The sequence below is a fragment of the Colius striatus genome, chromosome 4 (genome assembly GCF_028858725.1).
Source record: "Colius striatus isolate bColStr4 chromosome 4, bColStr4.1.hap1, whole genome shotgun sequence".
Taxonomy (NCBI): domain Eukaryota; kingdom Metazoa; phylum Chordata; class Aves; order Coliiformes; family Coliidae; genus Colius; species Colius striatus.
Genome location: NC_084762.1, coordinates 34,430,280 through 34,451,622, shown reverse-complemented (window position 1 = coordinate 34,451,622; position 21,343 = coordinate 34,430,280). Strand labels below are relative to the sequence as shown.

Here is a 21,343-nt window from a genome sequence, read left to right as displayed (position 1 = left end):
CCTTGGTCAAAACTATAGATATACTATATATCTTTGTGTTAGGAGGCCAATTCTGTGTCATATGTGCATAAATGCATAAATAATAATAACAGGAGGGATTTTACTGTGGCTTGTTGCAGATACAGTACTTTCATTTCAATTGTTGTCATATAGTAACATTTCTGCCTTCTGCATCTCCTGTTTAAACCTCTTGTTTTCCTCAGCAAAGGAAAATGGCAGTGTTATACCAATGGCTTCTCAATCCCTGGCAGTCTGTTTTCTCTTAGATGACGTTCCTCAAGTTTTGGCTCCAGGAAATAAAAGGATGTTATTTATGAATCTACATTAATGAATCTTTATTATGCTCTGAGTGAACAAAACCCTGGGAAATTTATCCTAATGGAGTTAAGTCACTCTGTAATTGCTGTGTGGGGTTTTACCACCACTGGATATTTCAAGGCAGCATCCACAGGCACTGTCTTTGGCATCAGATCACATGCCACTCGGTAAAACTACATTAAGAGATGTAGGAGTGACAACACAATTTTTGTGCAGTTTTTCAATCATGCTGAACTGATACAACTGAAAATCATGCCATTTGCTTATCATAACACGGCCCATCTGTTTCTGTGTAATTATCTTTTATTTTGTACAGCAACCATAACAATAGGCTCTGCAGCTGTTGGCATAATATAGGTTATGATGTTTGTAATTTGATCTAGTAATTTTGGGTATATTCTTGTCTGTTCTTGTATCAAATTGACTTCCAAACCTGTATATGATATAGCTTTAATCTTCCTCTTTGCAAACAAATTTTTATTACAGTTTCAGATTACTTCCTTCAGTCAAGAAAATACATATACTTTAGGTATATACTTTCAGACATGATAATGTAGTTTTCTGATGTTGCTTTTTTAAAAAAAAATCCATCTATTTATTATTTATCACCCTAGATGTTTAACATTTATTTATTTCATTCTATGTATATCTCTTTTCTTTTAGTAAGTTCACATTCTTCTGATACAGAGATGATTAAGTCTGGCTGTATCCTCAGGAGAAATTGCTTCTCTTGATACCTGAGTCAAAATATTAATGAAATAATGCCTCCAATAGTACATAAGTTCCACAAGGTTCAGTGTTGGTGGTGATTATTTATAGGATAGAATCAATGCATTTTTTTAAATTCACATGTCTGTATAAGTCCTTTGGGATTTATACTCACCATAATATTACATTACGGAATCAGGAAAATAAATCAAGTTTTAGGCCAAGAAATCTTTCGCTTGGTGTAACTTTGTTGTTTCTGTTCCTTTAAATTTTAGTTGGCATATTTAGCAGCTTTTTTACCATTTACATCACTGATTAAATTAAGAGGCAAATTAATTTAAGGGCTTTGACTTCTCTTCATTGTCAGCAATTCAGATGCTTATTAAGTGGTTTAAAGTATATTTAATTAAAGATATATTGCTTCACATCCAATAGTCTGCAAAATATTTAGCATTTATATCTTCTTAAATTTATTTAAGTATTCTCACTTTTTCTGTAGTTCGAGAAGAAGAGTTTTAAAGGCTGTATGTCTAATTTCCTCATTCTGAAAGAATGACTAATCACTAATTGCACTGAATATAGTCCTTCTCTTGCCTATCTTTTATAAATGGAAAAGTGAACTGGTCCTGACAAAGTGTTTCATCTTTGCTTGTTCCTAATAAAAACATGATGTTGCCACTCAATAGCTAATTTAAAGGTTAAGAGGGATTAGGTAGTCAGTGATACAGATGGGCCTGGAGTTTAGGCATCGAGCTTAAGTCACTCACAGCTCTGAATCCTTTTTTCTTCTGTTCTTTCTTCCCAAAATTAAAAACCTATTTAAAACAACAGCAGCAGTCATCCCTTTTCATATCTTCCAAAACAGTCCAGAAGGTGCAGCTACTTAAAAAAAAGCAGCCATAATGCAGGTAGACACATAAACCGGTGTTTCTTGTGATAATGCAAGAGTTTACTCTGCTTTCCCCTTCCCCAACACCTTTAGGAAAGTTAAACTGTGATCCCCTGCTTTTACCTTCCCCACAAGTGCTCTGGCTGTAACTACCAGAGTGGGGGAGGAGGTTAAAACAAAACCCATAATATTTCTTTAAAGGCTCTTGGTGAACAAGACTAGTTTAAAGGCACGTAGCTCAGTGGGAGGGTGCTTGCTTTGCATGTAAGAGGCCCTGGGTTGAACCCCCAGCATCTCCATCTACTGAGGGAGTTGGCTGATGTGATTTCTAAGCCTCTCTCCATCATTTTTGAACAATCATGGAGGACAGGCGAGGTGCCTGAGGACTGGAGAAAAGCCAACGTCACTCCAGTCTTCAAAAAGGGCAGGAAGGACAACCCAGGAAGCTACAGGCCGGTCAGCCTCACCTCCATCCCTGGAAAAGTGATGGAACAACTCATCCTGAGTGTTATCACTGAACATATGAAGGAAAAGATGGTTATCAGAGGGAGTCAACATGGCTTTACCAAGGGGAAATCCTGTTTGACCAAGCTGATATCCTTCTATGAGTGCATAACCGGCTGGCTAGATGAGGGGAGAGCAGCAGATGTCATCTACCTTGACTTCAGCAAGGCTTCTGACACTGTCTCCCATAACACCCTCATCAGAAACCTCAGGCAGTGTGGCTTGGATGAGTGGACAGTGAGGTGGATCGAGAGCTGGCTGAATGACAGAGCCCAGAGGGTGGTGATCAATGGCACAGAGTCGAGTTGGAGGCCTGTGGCCAGTGGAGTTCCACAGGGATCAGTTCTGGGGCCAGTCTTGTTCAACATCTTCATCAACGACCTGGATGAGGGGACAGAGTGTACCCTCAGTAAGTTCGCTGGTGGCACCAAACTGGGAGGGCTGGCTGATTCCCCAGAAGGCTGTGCTGCCATTCAGTGGGATCTCGACTGGTTTGAGAATTGGGCAGCGAGGAACCTCATGAGGTTCAACAAGGACAAGTGCAGAGTCCTGCATCTGGGAAGGAACAACCTCATGCACCAGTACAGGCTGGGGGTTGAACTGCTGAATAGCAGCTCTGCAGAGAGAGACCTGGGAGTCCTGATTGATAATAAACTAATCATGAGCCAGCAATGTGCCCTCATGGCCAAGAAGGCCAATGGCATCCTGGGATGCATCAAGAAGAGTGTGGTCATCAGGTCAAAGGAAGTTCTGTTCCCCCTCTACTCTGCCCTAGTGAGGCCTCATCTGGAGTCCTGTGTCCAGTTCCGGGCTCCTCAGCTCAAGAGGAACAGGGAAGTGCTGGGGAGAGTCCAGCGCAGGGCCACCAAGATGATCAGGGGACTGAAACATTTTTCATAAGAGTAAAAGCTGTAGGAACTGGGGCTGTTTACTCTAGAGAAGAGGAGACTGAGGGGAGATTTTATTAACATTTACAAATATCTACATGGTGGATGTCAGGAAGTTGGAACATCCCTTTTTTCTATTGTATCTAGCAACAGGTCAAGGGGTAATGGGATGAAGCTGGAACACAAAAAGTTCCACTTAAAAGTAAGAAAAACTATTTTACTGTTCAGGTGATGGAGCCCTGGCACAGGCTGCCCAGAGGGGTTGTGGAGTCTCCTTCCTTGGAGGTCTTCAAGACCCACCTGGACGTGTTCCTATGCAACCTGATCTATGTGACCCTGCTTCTGCAGGGGGGTTGGACAAGATGGTCCCTTCTAACCCTTACCATTCTATGATTCTACGATTCTATGATTCTATGAATGGAGCATGTAGCAAGTCAGTTGTGACTGTGCTAGCCCCTTTTTAAGCTCAGAAGGAAAATTGTGGCAATTGTAGATATTCTTCACTTTTTATATAACACTATTTATCTGGGGATAGAGAGATCACAGACCCGATGCGATTTTAAAAAGTTTCGTGACTTCCCCTCATTTCTGAAACTGAATAATGGGAAAATAATGGGATAGGTTGAGTGTGATCAGGACACTAGGAGTTGGACAGCCTTCCCAAAACAAGTCAGCCTCTTTTACCTTTAGTAAAAGTAACTGGGATCTGATGTTTGAAGAAGCAAAAGCAGAGTTGGAGATTTCTGTAGTGGATTTCTGTGAAGATGAATTAAGCTCCTGGGGTTTGTTTGTTTGTTCAGTAAGGGCACCTAAGCCTTCTGTTGAATCAATAGAAACCCACACCTATCCCAGGCCTCCTCATTCCTGGAACAAGGAGGTGCTGGTTGAGGATTCTGACTGTTTCAGGGTAGTGATTCACAAATGTGCCTTCTGCTGCCTGGTATTGCAGAAAGCCCTGCTCACTGTGTTTTCAAGGTGCAAGACCGAGGTATGAGGTGTGATGTTCAGACACGTTTCTGCCCCTGAGCTTGGCTGGTCGGAGCATGCAGACGGAAATGTTAGGGTAAGCAACAGGAGTCAAGTGGAGTTTTCCTTGCTGGGCTGCTGGGGACTCCACCACTGTTTGCCTGTGTGAAAAGATGCTTAATGTTGCAGGTACCCTGGCACTGCCAATGGGGGCTGTGGGGCGGGTGCACTCTGTGAGGAGATGCCACAGCTGCTTCCAGCCAGCTTAAGCCCACTCCCTGAAGGGAGTGTAGTCTTGCAGCCCTGCAGCCAAGCTGAGAGGGCTTGGGGATAGTCTGTGTAAGGAAGGGCAGAACATGCTGGACAGACAGAAGACTTGGGAAAAAAAGAGTTGAGAAACAGCAGAGGAAACACCAGGGTCAGAGGAGGAGGTGCTCCATGGCCTGAGCCTACAGAGGACCCACCCTGGAGCAGAGGAGAAGTGGAAGAGGGAGGCCATGGCCAAGAGGCACGTCTGTGTGCCAACAGTAATTTCCTGTGCTGCTCCTCTACCTTGCTGCAGCAACTGCAGGCCTGGAGTGACAGTGGAAGAGGTTGCCCAGAGAGGCTATGGATGCCCCATTCCTGGAAGTGTTCAAGGCCGAGTTGCATGGGGCTTTCAGCAGCTTGGTCTAGTGGAAAGTGTCCCTCCTCATTGCAGGCAGCTTGGAACCCTTCAAAGTCCCTTCCAACTCAAACCATTCTATGAATCTACGACAACAAAGAGGAGGAGAGGAGCCTGGAGTGACACTGAGACAGGGAAAGGAAAAGAGATGTGTTTTAATGTTCATCTTCTTGCTTCCGATATCCAAATCAGTAAATAAGTATCTATGTTAATTGGACGTAAATTTCCCCAAATCAAGTGTGTTTTGCCCATGAGGGAAATCAGTAAGTGATCTCCTAGTAAGTGATCTCCCAACCCATGAGTTTTCTTGTTTCTGTTTTTCTCATTTCCTCCTCCCATTTCACCAGGGAAGGAGAGGACTGAGTGAGCTGCTGAGTGAGAGCTTGGCTACCAGCCACAGCCAACTCACCACAGAAGTGCAGCAAAACACAAGCTGTTTGTATGCTTTGGGCTTAAGACCAAAGACAAACAACAAAAATAAGCACAGGAATTTAGGCTGTCAGTTTCTGTTCACTTTGCATCATTGACGTGGGTTATCTGTACATCCTCTGCCTTGTGCACTTGATGTCAGAAAGTTAGGAGACTTTTAGTTTAAAATCAGCTTAGTACTTTGCACATCTATAAAATGACAGCTTCTATGAGACTGAATACACAGTTATTTCAGTAAGAAAGTCTGTTTGATCTCTTGCAAAAGTCAGCGAGACCTTGAGTTGGTCAGGTTTTGCACTGCAGTTTATAAAGGCATTGTTTCTAGAAGCTCACATGTTTTAAACTGCAGCTCAAAACATCTTAATCTGCAACTCCTATCTTGGTTAATAAACAAAGTAAGGTATACATCATCCCTAGCAAACAACTCCCACGCATCTGTCTGTATCCTTTTCTTGTCAAACAGAAGGCATATAGTTCTTAAATCTGTTCAACATTAGTTTAATTCTTACTTAATAAATCTTTAGACTGTGAGAACCCAGTCATTGTTTCCTCAACTCCTCTATTGCCTTGCCTGAAGGTGTACATACGTGCTACACAGACTTCAGAAGCCAATAAAGGATGATGGAAATGGTTACAAAAAACACAAATCAGGCTTAACAACAGTGTCCTTAAAATAAAAAAGCAGCATTTATTAAGAGATTATAATACCTGCCCAAATAAAACTCCCTTTTAAATCACCGAGTATGTTTACGGAATGTATTTACAGGCTTTTTCTTCCCATTTTGAAACTAGACTTTATTCTTTTATTTGTGTACATTGTTAAAAATAAATATTTTAAAATGCGATTCATACAACAAGGAAAAGGAAACCCTGGCTTGAAATTAACCATCCCAGCATAAGTCAAGAGCAGAGAATAAGTTAGCACTGAAAATTTATACACACCCTCTTAAACTGAGAGGGCAAAACTTTGTAAAAACAAGAACAGATCACCTAAAAACTAACAGCAGAAGCCTTTTTTTCTGTATTACAATATCACATCGAAGTTACACAGAAGACCCCAGTGATCACTAGGGAATCTGCCACAGTCTAGTTTTTCCAATCCGATTAAGTCCATACTTCGCGGAATAATATGTCCCCCGTCTGCTGCAGGCCGAAAGTAAACACGGTCAAACCTCATCTTGCACTTGTACCCTGCTCCCAGGTTGGTATTGGAGTGAGTATCCCAAGTGTAGCGGCAGTGTTGAGGTTTCCCCAAAAACTCCCAGATGTCCATAATGTTCTTAGGGAAGTTATCTAGTTTAGTAACCTGAAAGTAGAATCATAGAATGTTAGGGGTTGGAAGGGATCTTTAGAGATCATCTAGTCCAGAAATCTTCATATACATCACCTCAGCTACAACAGTGCCTCAGCGTAGCAATGCCACAGCTGCCACTTAACCACGCTCTCACTTCCTAAGGATAAATGGTGCATCTCTCTGTTCTGACTAAGCAAGTCATTTCTCATAAAGACAAGAAAAGCCCATGAAGATTTTGTCAGAATAACTTCCCAAAATAACAAGGATGTTTACTTCTATTTACCTCACTGTCTCTGAGATTTGTATCCCCTCCAAATATAACAGTGGTGGACTCAGACTCCTTCTGCATTTTGCTTAACACCTCCTGCAGTTGCTTTATACGCTCCTTGGAGTGATCTTTAGTGCTTTCCAGATGAGAGGTCATAAGGCAAAGTTCGTTACCAGATATGCTCACCTGTGCGTGAAACAAAGAAGCAATATTACTATCCACACCATGGTAAGAAGCTGAAAGATAAACTCTAATCACAAATAAATTAATGAATGTCAGAGCTCTGGTCAATACTAGTTTTACATTGAAGAGAAGCGGGTTTACAGGAGGATAACAGGCTTTTAGTTTTGTTTCCAGAAGTTATGAGAATTGGGAACAAAGTATAGCCAGTAACTTACATAAAATAATTTTGTTAGTATCAAATGCAACTGAGTTTGTATGTTTGGAGAAGAGGTTTTTCTGCCGAGACTGTCATTGCACAAAGCCAGTCCAGCTTTTCCTTAGATTTTGTACTTTGAAGGCAGAAATACAGCTGTTCAATACATCCTGACTCACTCACATGCACAACCAAAAGGTTCCTCATCATGGAGGTTGTTGGAAAAGGTATTATCTCATGTTTCAATAGCTTCACTCTTGATTTCTTCAACATCACAACAGTGAAATAGCCATCTATGTTACCTAAAGAGGAACAGTCAAAGAAATCACAGCATCACACAGAATCACAGAATGGTAGGGCCTGGAAGGAACTTTTATTGATCACCCAGCCCAACCCCCATGCAGAAGCAGGTTCACCCAGATCACGTCGCACAGGAACACAAATCGCTGGTTGAGAATATCTTCTGCCATGCCATAAAGAAGTTCAAGTTCTAAACAAGACCTTAGTACTATGATCTGTGCAAACCATGTTAATTTCTAAGATGTACAAAGTCATTAGGTAAAAGTTGCACAATGGCAGTGTGGATTTTTTAAAATGCAGATACTTAAGAAATATCTTTCAAAATGCAGAAAAAATGCAAAGGAAACCAGCAAGGCAAGCAAGCTTTTACATGCACAACTTGCATCAAACTATGTCCTGATATCAAAACACAGAAAGTAATTTAAGTGCTTCCTTCTTCACTTTACTCTTTTCATTCCTACAAATGGTCACAGATTTTGGTAGGTGAGACATAGTAAAAAACAAACTTACTTTTTCCAGTTTCTGTCTTTAGACATTGAGGGTTGTTTCTTACCTGGAATAATAGTGTAATTGCCTGCTCTCATCTGTAGGAAACAGAGATATGGTGGGATGACCTCTTGTAAAAACACAACATCTGGACTGTATCTGAAATAGGCAAGAAAAGATTTAAAAATAATTACTGAAAAGTAGTACTGTGAGAATTGGAGGGCAAATGGAAGAGGGCCGGGGATTTCAGATGCACCTTGTCCTCGTATTTATCATAGATATTGTAAGAACCTGTTTGCCAAAAAAAATAATGAATGTTCTCCATCGTATTTAGCAGCATGGGGACACATTACCATGGTTAAAAGGGAAGAAACAATGATTATTATGGACATGGAGCTGACACGATAAAAAAATGCATGACTTCTTTATACCTTGATCTTGCCAAGGGTTGCACAGGTTTCATACATTACCCCCATAAAGAACTGCTTAAGCAGCTGCAAAGCAGCTTTGGAAAATGTTCTACAACATCAAAGTTGGCCAGGGTATTCCAACCACTACCTCACTCCCATGCTACAGATTCCCCTGGGTAACCTGCCATTCATTTCTCCAGTCTCATAGATGCCAGGCTCTTGTTTCTCAGAGCTGTGCAATCAGGAGCAGCTCATGTGAGGCAGCAAACCTGAAAATGCTGATTTAGACATGACTTAAAAGCTGTCCCGATTTTTGCTACACTGCTGAAAAACCTTGCTCTAAGCAGGCAAAGGACAAATCTAACGCCTTATCTACAGAAGAAAAATACTGTCACTCCAGATTAACTATATCAAGAGAAAATTTATGTAGTTAATGGGTTTCTGCTGTTTAAAGAGGAACTTAAATTATCATTTGGTCAAATAATTTCATTTACACTGCTAAGTTCCTCTACTGAGATAAATCAATTTATGTAATTGTTAAATGGAGCATAAATATATTAATGGGTCCTACAAAAGGTAATCACAGGTTCTATTTTTTTTATCTTACTTTGCACATTTTCTTCTTTGATAGATACGAAAGAGTAAGGACCAGAGAGACACTTTTCACAAATTTAAAAAGCTTCTTTTTGTTATTTCAGTTTGCTCTAGCGTGGAGTTATTTGTACTACTGGAATGAGAGAAACAAGTTTCTTTCAGTTTTACCCTTCTCTCATGTACAGGCTGGAAGTATGACATATGCTCTTGATGTATGATTGCAACTTGAACCATGTTGCTCACTATAAAAAAGCTTTTTAAAGTATCCATCGCAAAATATTTAACATTTGGGATGATACATAAGTTCACACCTCCTTCTTCCAATCAGTGCACCAACTTCCATAAATCCTAAGTAGCTGAATAAAGTGACTGCACTGTTGCATTATCTATTGGTAAGATAATTTGGGCATCATTATTTGTAAATATATAAAACAAAAAGCTTGCTTTTTCCTTGAAAGTTGGGTACATGACACTACAAAGATGAAGTTATACGTACAATGACAGGTAGGAACAGACTCCTCTCACTCGTTCTTTCAGATTTCCTGCGTCCAGCCCATCAATGTTCCAGGTTATCAGCGAGAAGCTGCTGTCATCTTCTTGTTGCTTCAAGTCTGCATCATTGACGGTGGCATTGCTACTAGCTGCATCTGCTGTGAGGTCAATACTAGAGAGAGAGTTTATTTGTCAAATGCATGGTATTATTCTTCCTGCAATTAACTCCCTTATCTTCTAAGGAAAAATGCTTCAGAGCCATCACAACTTGCAAGCACTCATCTAAAATCTTCCCAACAAACAAGTTAACATGTATTGATCTCAGCATAATTTAAAAGCGCTAAAATTAAAACATACAAGCCACAGTCACATAGAGCCTTGGTACACAGGTGAAGTGATTCTATTTTTCTAAGTCCAACACTGCAAGGCCCACCACTAAGCCATGCACTTCACCTCCTGGGGTGTTTAAGTAGCACTTTAGTGACTGCGGCTCCATCCACGCCTGACTCGCCTCTCTCTCGTGAGAGATGCTGGCACTGACAGGGACCCCTTGGGTTGCCTCAAGGCTTCTGGCTTCAGGAAATCTTCCTGTGCTCCATTTGCCGACCTGCCTGGGGACAGGCTCCGATGGCTGCTCTTAAATCCAATGATCTTAAAGGTCTTTTTCAACCAAAATGGTTCTGTGAAATACAGCTTATCCATAAAGATCATAAGGGCTCTTCCATATAACATGCAAGCCTGTGATAAATAAAACTACAGGGGAAAAAGCTTTCCTTGGGACTGTGAATGGTAGGCATCTGCAAAGGTTCAGTTCCACATGCAGTTCAATACTGTCGGTATGCTGCATCGGTATGCTGCGAGATGGTCTCTGTATGTAAGATACAGACTTTGGATCCTAGCTTCCATAGGTACGTTTAACAAGATGTGCATGTATGGCTCAATTTTATTGACAGAAATAAAAACACTTGTACATCTTGTATATGACATACATGAACAGTTTATACACACAAATGTATGCATGGACAGCAAAATCTGGGTACATATTGCCTCAAAAGACAAGAAAATGCCCTCGTCCCTTCTCTGAGAGGCTCATAATCAACCAGGCCAGCAGAAGGTGTCTGAAGCACCCACAGAGTGCAAGTGCAGGCCACAATGTCTCAAGAGGAGCAGGTTGTTTCCCTTGGAGAGGGCTGCCTAGGGAAACAAGGACTAGCGTGAGCAGCCACAGAAACTCCCTGCCTCACATGTTAGGGCTGGCATCAAGTCAGGCAGAGAGAGGAGTGCTGCTCCTGAGGAACGCTGTGTCCCAATAGGTGGCTGTGTGCAGCTGTGGGGGGAATTTCGAGCCCCTGCCATGCTAAACCAAGCCCTCTGGCCCTAGGGGTCACCTACCAGCTCCTGGGCTCGCTGAGGGCTCGCGGCACCTCGCCTGCCATCTCCACTTCCTCCTTCTTCTCCATTGGCGTCTCAAAATAGGCGTTCAGCGCCCTCTGAAACACAGAGGTAGATGTTTTCTGGGCTGTATTAAGAAGTGTGTGTCCAGTAGGTTGACAGAGGTTCTCCTTTCCCTCTACTCGGCCCTGGTGGGGCTACATCTGGAGTCCTGTGTCCAGTTCTGGGCTCCCCAGCTCAAGAGGGACAGGGAACTTCTGGAGAGTCTAGCACAGGGCTGTCATGATGATTAGGGGACTGGAACATCTTTCTTATGAGGAAAGGCTGTGGGACCTGGGGCTGTTTAGTCTAGAGAAGAGAAGATTGAGAGGGAACCTCATAAACACTTTTAAGTACCTAAAGGGTGGATGTCAGGAAGGTGGGGTGAGCATCTGGAAGGAGAAATGAGCCTGATGCATTTCAGTGTGACTTCACCGAGGTGAACCTGCTTTAGCAGGGGAGGTTGGGCTCTATGATCTCTAGAGGTCCCTTCCAACCCCAGCCACGGTGTGAGTCTATGCCGGGGAAGGGTGCGCCGGGGCAGCCCCGCCGCCGCCCCGGGCCGTACCTGCATGTGCCAGCCGCTGTCCGACAGGAAGGTGCGCGCCACGGCCGCGTCGCTGCTGGTGATGCTGGCGAACTCGGAGCACAGCACCTTCCTCCGCTTGGCGACGGGCAACGCCTCTTCTTCTCCCTCCTCCTCCTCCTCCTCCTGCTCCCCTGTCTCCGGGCAAGGGGCCAGCACCGCCTCCTCCGTTTCGCGCCGGTCCTCCTCGGCTGCCTCCATGGCTGCCGGGCGGCGCGGCTCGCCGCTGCGGCAGGAAGCCGAGGGAAGCCCCGCCCGCCCGGGTTGCCGTTCCGGGGCGCGGCCAGGCGGCGGTCGGGTCGGCGGGGAGGCCAGGATGGGGTTCACGATGGAGAGCCTGAAGGAGGCTATGAAGTACATGGTGGAGTCGAAGGGCTTCGACCGGGTGTTGCAGAAGGTACGGCGGGCCGCAGGGAGAAGGCGGCGGGCGGGCAGGCAGGCGGCCGCCAGGAAAGGGCCGGCGGCAGGGAAGGCCAGTAACGGCAGCCACAGCCTCTGCCCGGAGAGACGGCTCTTATTCCATAAGTGTTTGGTTTCTGACACTAAAGCTACCTTCCAGCACCTCACTGAAGACGACGGTTGTTCTGACTAGCTTTCCACGAGCCGGGGACTAAGCTGGCTTTCAGGACTGTGAAATTACAAAAGAAATCATTGCTCTCGGTTTAAAAACAATAATACTTCTTTTCAAAGTAACTCGTCAGAACGTGTCACGCCTCACCTTGAAGTCAGACTGAACGCGTGAGCACCTCAGTGCTCGGTGAGCTTCTACACAAGGCCTAGTGTTAAGAGACGTACCCAACTGGTACAGCTCCAATGCAGCGCTACGTTAGGACCAAAAAGGTTGAAATTATATTGCTGTGTGCCCTTATTTTGTAGTGTAGCTGCTGACGTGTAGGGTGGTCTTGTGAAGCAGTCTCGGTGTTCCCATTAAATTTCACAGTGCTAGAATTCTGCATTTAGTTTCCGTTGGTTTGTGTAACTGTGACGTGGAGTGATGCAGTAGAGACATCCAAGAAAACCAAACATGGCAAAATGTGTAGGTTTTGCACTGCAGAGGTGCAAATGTAACATTGGAAGCAGTGCTATCAGTGAGAGCTCCATGATCCAATACATGTAATAGAAAGCAACTGTATGCAAAGAAACTGTTACTGTCTTGTTTCCCCAAGGCGTTTTGGTCTTGTATGTGGAAAGTGTAAAGCCTTAAGTTTAAGGAGCATATTTTATTTATAGAGTCCAATTAGTTCTTAGTCACCTCTTCACTGTAATAACTGTACACTCCTTTACCTTGCAATTCTGTGAAGTGGAGAACAAGTGTAGTGTTTTAGTTCATAAAGGTAACTGGCGCTAAGTGAGCCTTGGGAGACAGGCTTGCTACCTTGCTCTGGAATAGTTTGCAATCTCCTAGAACTATGATGCTGTGAATATAATCATAATAAAAGTAGTTTTTTGCTTGAATTTAAGGGACTTGCTGTTTTTTTCTGGAAGACATGTTAAGCCTTTCTTACTGTAACTATATATGCGTCAAGATTTTTCCTGTTCTGGAAAAGACAGATTTTAGTTGGAAACCTTTCATCTCCAGAACAGACATTTTCTAGTGTAATTCCCACATGGTACCTACATGGGCTTAATGACTGTGGGCTTTCAAGCCCTTTCTCCAAAGCAGCAGTGCCTTGCAGGAGCGGCTGGAAGCCAAAGCAGCATACTGTTCACCGAGACAGACGTGGGGGAGGACAAGCACAGGAGGGCTCTGAGAAGTACAAACCAGCAGCTCTCGCTGTGGCAGTCCTGGAAGCGTTCAAACGCTGAACTATTTTTGTCAAGGAGAGCAGGCAGCCAGTGCCAGATCGGAGCAATGACAAATGAAACCAGACACTTTCCTTGCCTCGCTGATGGACTGAAACACTCCTTAACAGCAGTGGAAACCATCTGCTCCCAGTGTCAAACATCACAAAAGCCCTCGTTAGAAATTCAGTCAGGAACTTAGGTCTGCAGTCAGTGCAGTGCAGCATGCCTGGTTTGGGACTTGAGATTTTCATTAATCAAGGTGCTACTTCTGTATTAGGACATGGCATCAGAGATTTCCCCTCTGCTTAATTCCAGCTTTTTCCCTTCGTAGATAGACTGTGTACTGCATGATTCCATTAATGTAATTTCTCACAGTCTAAAGGTAGTTCAAAGTTTTAGTTGTAGGTGTAAATGTATTTGCTGAACTTACCCCAGTTTTGCATCTGCTTTCAGACCTTGAATCTATTTCAGATTTTGAATATAGTGCTACTAAGTGAAGAAACTTTAAACAAATATTTTTTTAAATACTCAGTGGTGGAGGCCTGGCACAGGCTGCTCAGAAATATTGTGCAGCCTCCTTCTCTGGAGGTTTTCAAAACGTGCCTGGACACATTCCTGCATGACCTGACTGAGATGGACCTGCTTTAACAGGAGGGTTGGACTAGATGAGACTTCTCGAAAGGTCACTTCCAATCCATTTTGTGATTCTCTGAATTGCAGTAACTGTTTGATCTCCAAAATCTTCTTGTGTTGGTTCCAGGGGAAAACTCGGTTCCATAGAAGTACTGTAATTTTCTATTTAACACCAATGGGCTGGAATAAAAGTCTGTGTGCAAATCATGATGCTGTAATACAATGTGGTACAACCTTGGATATTTCAACCCAGGAATACGAATTTCAGTTTGAAGGAGGCCAATCTGAGTAGCATCTCCAGTGCTCATTTCAAAATACTGATTTTTACTGAGATTGCTTTAGTACAATGAATAAGGAGTTGCTGTCAGTCTCATTTCCATTTTGTGAGCAAGCAAATACTTCTTTGTAACTATGTTACACAACAGAGACATTTTGTATTCCCTCAAATCTGTTTTTTCAGTCACAGATTAAAGCAAAAGGAAAACTGAAGAATGCTGTCTCTTAAACAGTTCCTGAGAGCACAGCAAGTATTGAAGCTCTGTTAAGCTGTCAATTAAAATATTTATCTGCACTAGAAATACATTTTTTTTTCCTAAGGCAACAGTCTTCTGCTCAAAGTTTATGGAAATACCTAATATGACAGTTGAGTCATTACATTTTCCATCTTATGATTTGTCTCATGAGTCAAGAATTAAACAAGATTTGCCTTCAGTTTGATTCAGGACAGTATCAGGTGTTGGTACTCTTGTCACTAAGCTTTTTATTCTCTCCCCACCCCCCCCCTTTTTTTTTTTTTAATACAGGTGAAACTTCTTTCTGCAACTCCTGGAAAACTTGTTTGTGAAATGAAAGTAGAGGAGGAGCATACAAACAGAGGTGGCACATTACATGGGGGTTTGACAGCTACACTTGTGGATGTGGTGTCAACAGCAGCGTTGCTGTACACAGAAAGAGCAGTTCCTGGGGTCAGTGTGGACATGAACATCACGTAGGTATCATCCACCATGTTTAGCAGAACATAGTAGCTTTTCTTCCCCTAATGAGGTGTTGACTCCATTGCATTTCATTTCTGTGCTGTAATCCTCACTTTGAAAAGGTGTTTGGTTTTAGAAGTTTCATTTTGATAAACTCGGGGGGGAATTTTATTTGGGGATTTCACCATTTGGTTGCAAAATTCAACTTGGGACTTTCTTAAGCTTTTATTTGTTACACACATTTAAAAGATGGTACATGTTCACAGAATGTAAAGCGATGTTGATATGGGCTAAATTTTAGTCTTCTGAAGTGGGCTCAACTTCTGTCTTCATTTGTGAAGATATGTTAAGAGCATGTCCTCAAATACCAAGATTTAGGGTAAGCAGCTTTCTCTAAACCCTTTTTTAAGCAAGTCTATAAAATGCTAAAACAAAAAAATCAGGAAACGATTTAGTTCTGTTGGATGCTCACATAGAGGGTGAGTTACAGATTGAGTCAGAATTTCTCAGTGGAGGAAGATTCCTTTGCTCTAGGTCATTTAAAGGTAGTTTTATACTGAGAATAGTTCTTCCTCTAATGCAAATTTAAAGCACTGTCTTAAAAAAAAAAAAAGTCATTCTGAAACTTTCTTTGATCCTGCTGTAATAGCTTGTCAGCTTTGATTCATTACTTTTAATGAAGAGATTATGACTGATTGGAACTAAAGTAATCCTACTTGGAATAACTAACACACAGAGCATTAAAAATCATGGAAAAGTAACCCCTCATTGAAACTGTCATAGAAAAAAATTTTAAAAGCTTTAGAAGTATGTGGGGAGTGATCTATATCTTTACCAGTTTCCCTCCTTTCAGTCCCAGCACTTTCTGATTCCTTCACTGTGTGGGTGGGACTGGAGCAGCTGTTTAAACCTTATACTACCACAGTGATGACTAGGAAATGACTGGAAATTAAATCCTGAAATTCTCCTATGATTATGGGGTTTTCCCTACAGTAGTACATACAAGAGGCCAACATCTGAATTGTTTACTATTAAGCATGCCTGGTCCATTACATAAGGTCTAAAACCTTAAGTAAATGCTCTCTCCAGAGGTGATCCAAAATGATTGAGTCATATAACCTCAATTAATAGCTTTAAGCCAGATTACTGCTTTCATCGAACAAGGGACACTGGATATCAAATATTGCCATAGTACAACTTTTTCCTTCTTGAGAAGGTCAAGGAAACTATTTTGGTAATGGAAAGAACTGAGAGAAACAAGGAGACATCTCAATCGCAAGAGAGTCAGCAGCAGCCTCAGAGAATGAAAGAAGACTGAAACCCTGTCCCTTGTCAACTAATGGGGCTTGTGCTACATCTGCATTAGGCATGATTGACATGCTTTTGACATGGCATCATGTAGAAAAATGAACCGATGCAATTTATCTCACTAAGACTTATATCCACCAGTTGTACATTCTCCCCTGCAATTCCAACATTTGAATATTGTTCTCTTACCTCAGATCATGATTGGATCATGTTCCTCTCAGTTCTTTTCAGGCTTTTTGTGGGGGAATTTCCTCCTATTTCACGGAGAGTGTGTTTTAAAAGTACACCCTTCGACTCATGTAAATAAAAGTTAAGACTTCTAATGAATGGAAACAGCATTAAACCTGAGAAGGTCAAAGGCCTCCCAGGTTTCCATCACTTTTCTCTGAACAAGGTACAAGAAGCAGTTAACCTATACTTCAGTTCCATACAGAAGTGAAGCCTTTGTAACAGACACATTTTGCATCTGAACCAGCCCAAACTGATTTAGAAAGGCTGTAAAGGAGCCAGCGGTGGCTGGAATAGGATTTGAAGTTTCAGCTGAGGTCTTTGACACCTAATGGTTTCTAATAAAAAACACACCTTTCCTCAGAACCAAGCTAATGGGTTTCTTTTTATCCTTCATTTTCTCAGAGGACTCTTACAGTGAATTACTAGGAGGTGGGGATCTGCAAGCAGGCCGTTAGGGATGTGTCTTCACTACTCCTTTTTGCTAATTCCCTTCATAATAATCTAAAATGCTGGAATAGTGTTGCATTTTGTGCTCTCTACAGCCTCTTACCTGTTCCTTTTTTTTCCTTCATTGAAGATATACTTCTGCTGCTAAGATTGGAGAAGAGATACTGATTACAGCTCAGATTTTGAAGCAAGGAAGAAATTTGGCATTTGCCACCGTGGATTTAACAAATAAAGCAACAGGGAAGTTAATTGCACAAGGTAGACATACCAAGTATCTAGGCAGCTAATAAGAGATTTAAAGAATAACAATGCTGGGGTTAAGAATCCCACATAGAATAATTTCCTCATTTATACAATACATCATCTGCACAAAGCTATGATGGTCTATATAAACTGAATTTAGTCTCACTTCTATAATAAATGAACATATTTCTTAATTGCCACCAGAATTGCTATTTAGTGCCTGAGATGAACAACAGAATATGACAGCATGGGGATGCATCTGGCTTTTTTTGGGTCAAAATAGCAGAAGGAAAGCACCTTTGGACCAGCCATATGGTTTACCAGCATGACTGTTTTAAGAGAGCTCTGTTTTCTTGGCCTGGGGTGCTGTCCTGTGTCTTCAGGTCTCTCGCAGACACGAACACCACACTCTATATTCTCACAAACAACTAGTTTTGTAAGAGGATAGTACAGAGTTCCTGTAACATAGCGGGAAACTGCTTTGAAAGTGTAAAGGAGGCTAATAAAAAAAATGTAATTTACTGACGCTGTTACAAATTCAAAAGTATTGAATAAAGATTTATGAAACTACTTTTTAAAAGATAATTTATTATCTTAAATTATTTTACATTTAATTATTTTAAAAGATAACTATTTAATAGTTTTTGAAATCTCTTTGCACCAAATAAAAGCTTGCCAGCAGAGAGTGGGAGAGAGAGAGGGTGTGGTGGAACCCTTGCACACAAGCTCATGTGAGATTTATTTCATCATCTCTCCATGATTCCCAAATGTGAAAATGCAGTTACATCACCAGGGCTTTTCACCTCTACCTACCTGAAGTTCTGGCTACACATTTGTTTCAGAATCATCATCTGAGAGTTACAGACATGTCAAAATAAATTTGATGAGCCTTTCACTGGGGTAAGGCAGTAGATCGAGGTGGGTTGAAGGTGGTAGAGTTAAGTTGCTACTCATCAGCTGAAGGCTCATTGTGGACAGGTTTAACCACTTTCTTCAAACTGCTGACAAAGGATCCTTGGCACGCTGTAGTAAAACCAGCCATCTGACACAGGCACTACAAGTTGGCATAAGCCACGACCTCAGCTTTTCTTCTTCAGTGGGTGATTTGAAAAAGTTAATCTACACTAGTTAAAGGGCATGGATACTTCTTTTTGTCATGGACTTTGTCTCCTTGCCTTCGGTGATTTGAATTCTGTAATTCAGTGGGCAGCTAGGGCTTTTTCTGTGCATCCTGAAACCTAAAGAAATTATTTCCAGTGAGTCACCTGTTCACACAGACAGATTTTTCAATATTAAACTGAACAAGTTTACTAATACATTAGCAAACTTTCCAAAATTACTCTCAAAACAAGTGCTGTAGCTGGTAACTTACCCTTCAGTGGAAGTTCTCAAATATACATATATATATATACACACACACACCTACAGGAGGCTACCAGCATGTATTTTACTGCAATATTACAGCAGTTCATGGTAGATACTTTCTCAACAAAAGCTTTTTCTCTGAGGCTGTCTCAGAAGCATAAGTGGCTTACGTGCCTGTAGCTAGTTGAACTTTTAATAGTAGCATCCTCTCTTCAGCAGTACATCTGTATCATTTTTTCACCACTACTTGCACTCATGCTCAGAATCATCCCCAATTCTCACTTACAGAAACACAAAGCTTTGCTAAAGCACTTCTGTGAAGATACTTACCACAGTAGCAACCTTTTTTGTATTAAGTGTTTGCTCAGCAGGACTATAAGCTTCACTCCATTAAATTGTATCTCACAACTTCCTCTGCCTAGACCTCTTATCTTGAGCATCTTAAGGCACCTCTACAATTAGTAGCATGAGCAGACAGGGAAGTTTCCTCATAGCATGTGGACACACCTAGGGACTTTAGCAGTTACTGTTCTGGTTATCTTCCTATTAACATGTTCTGGCATCTCCAGTCACCTTTTTTTTCTCACTTAAGTTAACCAGTTCTCTTTCATAGGTTACCCATGTAGTAGACTGCAAGGAAACAGAAGCAAGGACTGAAACTACTCTCTCAACTGCTAAAAACCCACCCTCCCTCACTGTAACACAAGCATGGTTTTCACTAATCAAAGGCAGAGGGCAAGAATGAAGGAGGTGCCAAGTTCAATATATCCTGAAAGGTTCAGAATGCTGGCAGCTCTGTGCACTGGGGCAACTCTGTCCCTGTGTAACTGTCCCACTGCAGCTTCACTTTGAGCTTCCTTCAGTCAAAGCTGGTGGCCTCAGGAGCCTACCATAGTCAAGTGGTCTCATTCTATCACTCAGCATTCATCCTATCTACATAATTACAACTGAAAAATGTCCAGCCAAATTAAGAGTGGCAAACTTCAACATGGAACAAGTGTCCTCTTGTTCCCATTTGAGCCTGGCAAGGACTGTTGGCTGGCAAAGAAGGAAACAGAAAAAAACTCCATCCCTTCCTGAAGTGACAAGTGAATTCTCTTCTCCCTTATAACAGGCTATTCAACATGGTATTTTAGTGCTGCCTAATTACTGAGGGACATCGTTAATATGCAGGACAGTTATTTTAGAAGTGGTTCATTGAACTGATTATTTTAAGACAACCTTGTCTGCTACCCCTCCAGCAACAGCAGCACATTAACCTCATACTTTACTTCACAGTTTAGGCTTGGAGAAGATCTTGGAAGGAATTGTCACCATAGGGCTTGCCTAGCTTTGGGAGTAAACTGCCACACATCAGGTGTAACATTTGGAAGTGTTCTTTACTGATTTCATCCTAACCTACATGTTGAAGAATCCATGTCTTACCTTAGCTGAGTCTCAAAGGAAGTAATGGGGGGAAAATTACCATACTAAGGACAAATGGTACAAGTTTCCAGCTGGCAGCAGAACAGATCTCCTGTGGGGTTGACCTGGTTCTACCACTGCAGATTTAGGCATGATTCTCTTACAAACAAGCAAAGTGACTTGATCAGATAATTCTGAGAGTCTTATTAGTACACCAGATCACATAACCAGTAACTGACAGACATCTGTGAGCTCCCTGTCACAGAGGTGCAAACGAGACCATCCCTTTCATACCATGCTGTTTGGTTTTTGTGGTTTGTTTTTTTTTTTTAAACATACCAAACTCCTACACCGTTCTCCTTAATGTCTAGAAGTCTGCCCTTACGGAGGGCCAACTTTTTCACACAGCAGTATGTGACACACTGAGGAACAGTTTGTCTCATCAATGAGAGCGCTTGCAGCTTCACTCTCAGTGCAGTACCTTGGTCAGCCAAGCATTTCCCATCACTGCTATTGCACAAATGCATTCAGACCAGCACCCAGGCATCAGCAGTAAGGCATAACCATGCCTTACAAATTCTTTGACAAAAGGAGGAATTGGAACAGAATTGTTCTCACTGCCATTTGAACCCAAGAGTCCAGATACTAATCAGAACAAACAGCAATCACAGATTTAAGGTGCTGTGAGGAGGGATTCAGTCATTACTGATTCCAGGTCTTGGGAAGAAGCAACCTGTCAGTGATAAATGGGGAGTGGAGAGGGTAAGGAAGGGCATCACTGCTGAGACAGGCATTTAACTATCAGGACTCCTCATTAGTCTCTCAAGTTGCACCATCTGTCACAGGGGAGCTGCTTCACCTGCGTTACTCTGCCAATTTAATTACAAGCTAGTTAGTTTAAAATTCTCAAACTGGCAAGTGTAACTACCTAAAGGGGATGGGGGGCAGGGAGAATTAGGCTGTTAAGTAACTGTTCTGAACAGGACTCCAATTCTGTCCAGCTTCACTGACTGGCTCTGAGCCACCGCCAGGGCACATGGAAGAATTTCTATCTCCATTTTATTACTAATCATTTTAGAATTCTCCAACTGCAGAAACCATTCAACCAGTAGAAAGAAACTTTAAAAGCTCTCCCTTACCTCACTGCCCATGGGAATAAAAGAAAAAAAAAAGCACTTTGATTCCTATGTTGCTAATTAAGATTTCAGAGACAACATGATGACAGTTATTACCTCTTTGATTCTGTAATGCATTCACTGAATGCCTGCCATTGCCAGATCCCCTGGTCCCAAGCTGCCATGGTTGTGGGACACTGCGGCATATATAGCTCTTACCAAAACTAGAGCAAATT

General features: G+C 42.1%; 1 protein-coding gene across 1 annotated transcript; it reads right to left on the bottom strand.

Moving 5' to 3' along the window:
- Positions 1–6,030: 6,030 nt before the first annotated feature.
- On the bottom strand, positions 6,031–12,284 carry TDP2 (tyrosyl-DNA phosphodiesterase 2). Its single transcript, XM_061995323.1, has 7 exons — positions 11,585–12,284; positions 10,978–11,075; positions 9,590–9,757; positions 8,157–8,248; positions 7,487–7,605; positions 6,943–7,113; positions 6,031–6,671 (listed from the first exon to the last, which is right to left on the bottom strand). The coding sequence occupies exons 1-7, from the start codon at positions 11,960–11,962 to the stop codon at positions 6,390–6,392; spliced, it is 1,308 nt and encodes a 435-aa protein (XP_061851307.1). The 5' UTR covers positions 11,963–12,284; the 3' UTR covers positions 6,031–6,389.
- Between the last annotated feature and the right edge of the window lie 9,059 nt (positions 12,285–21,343).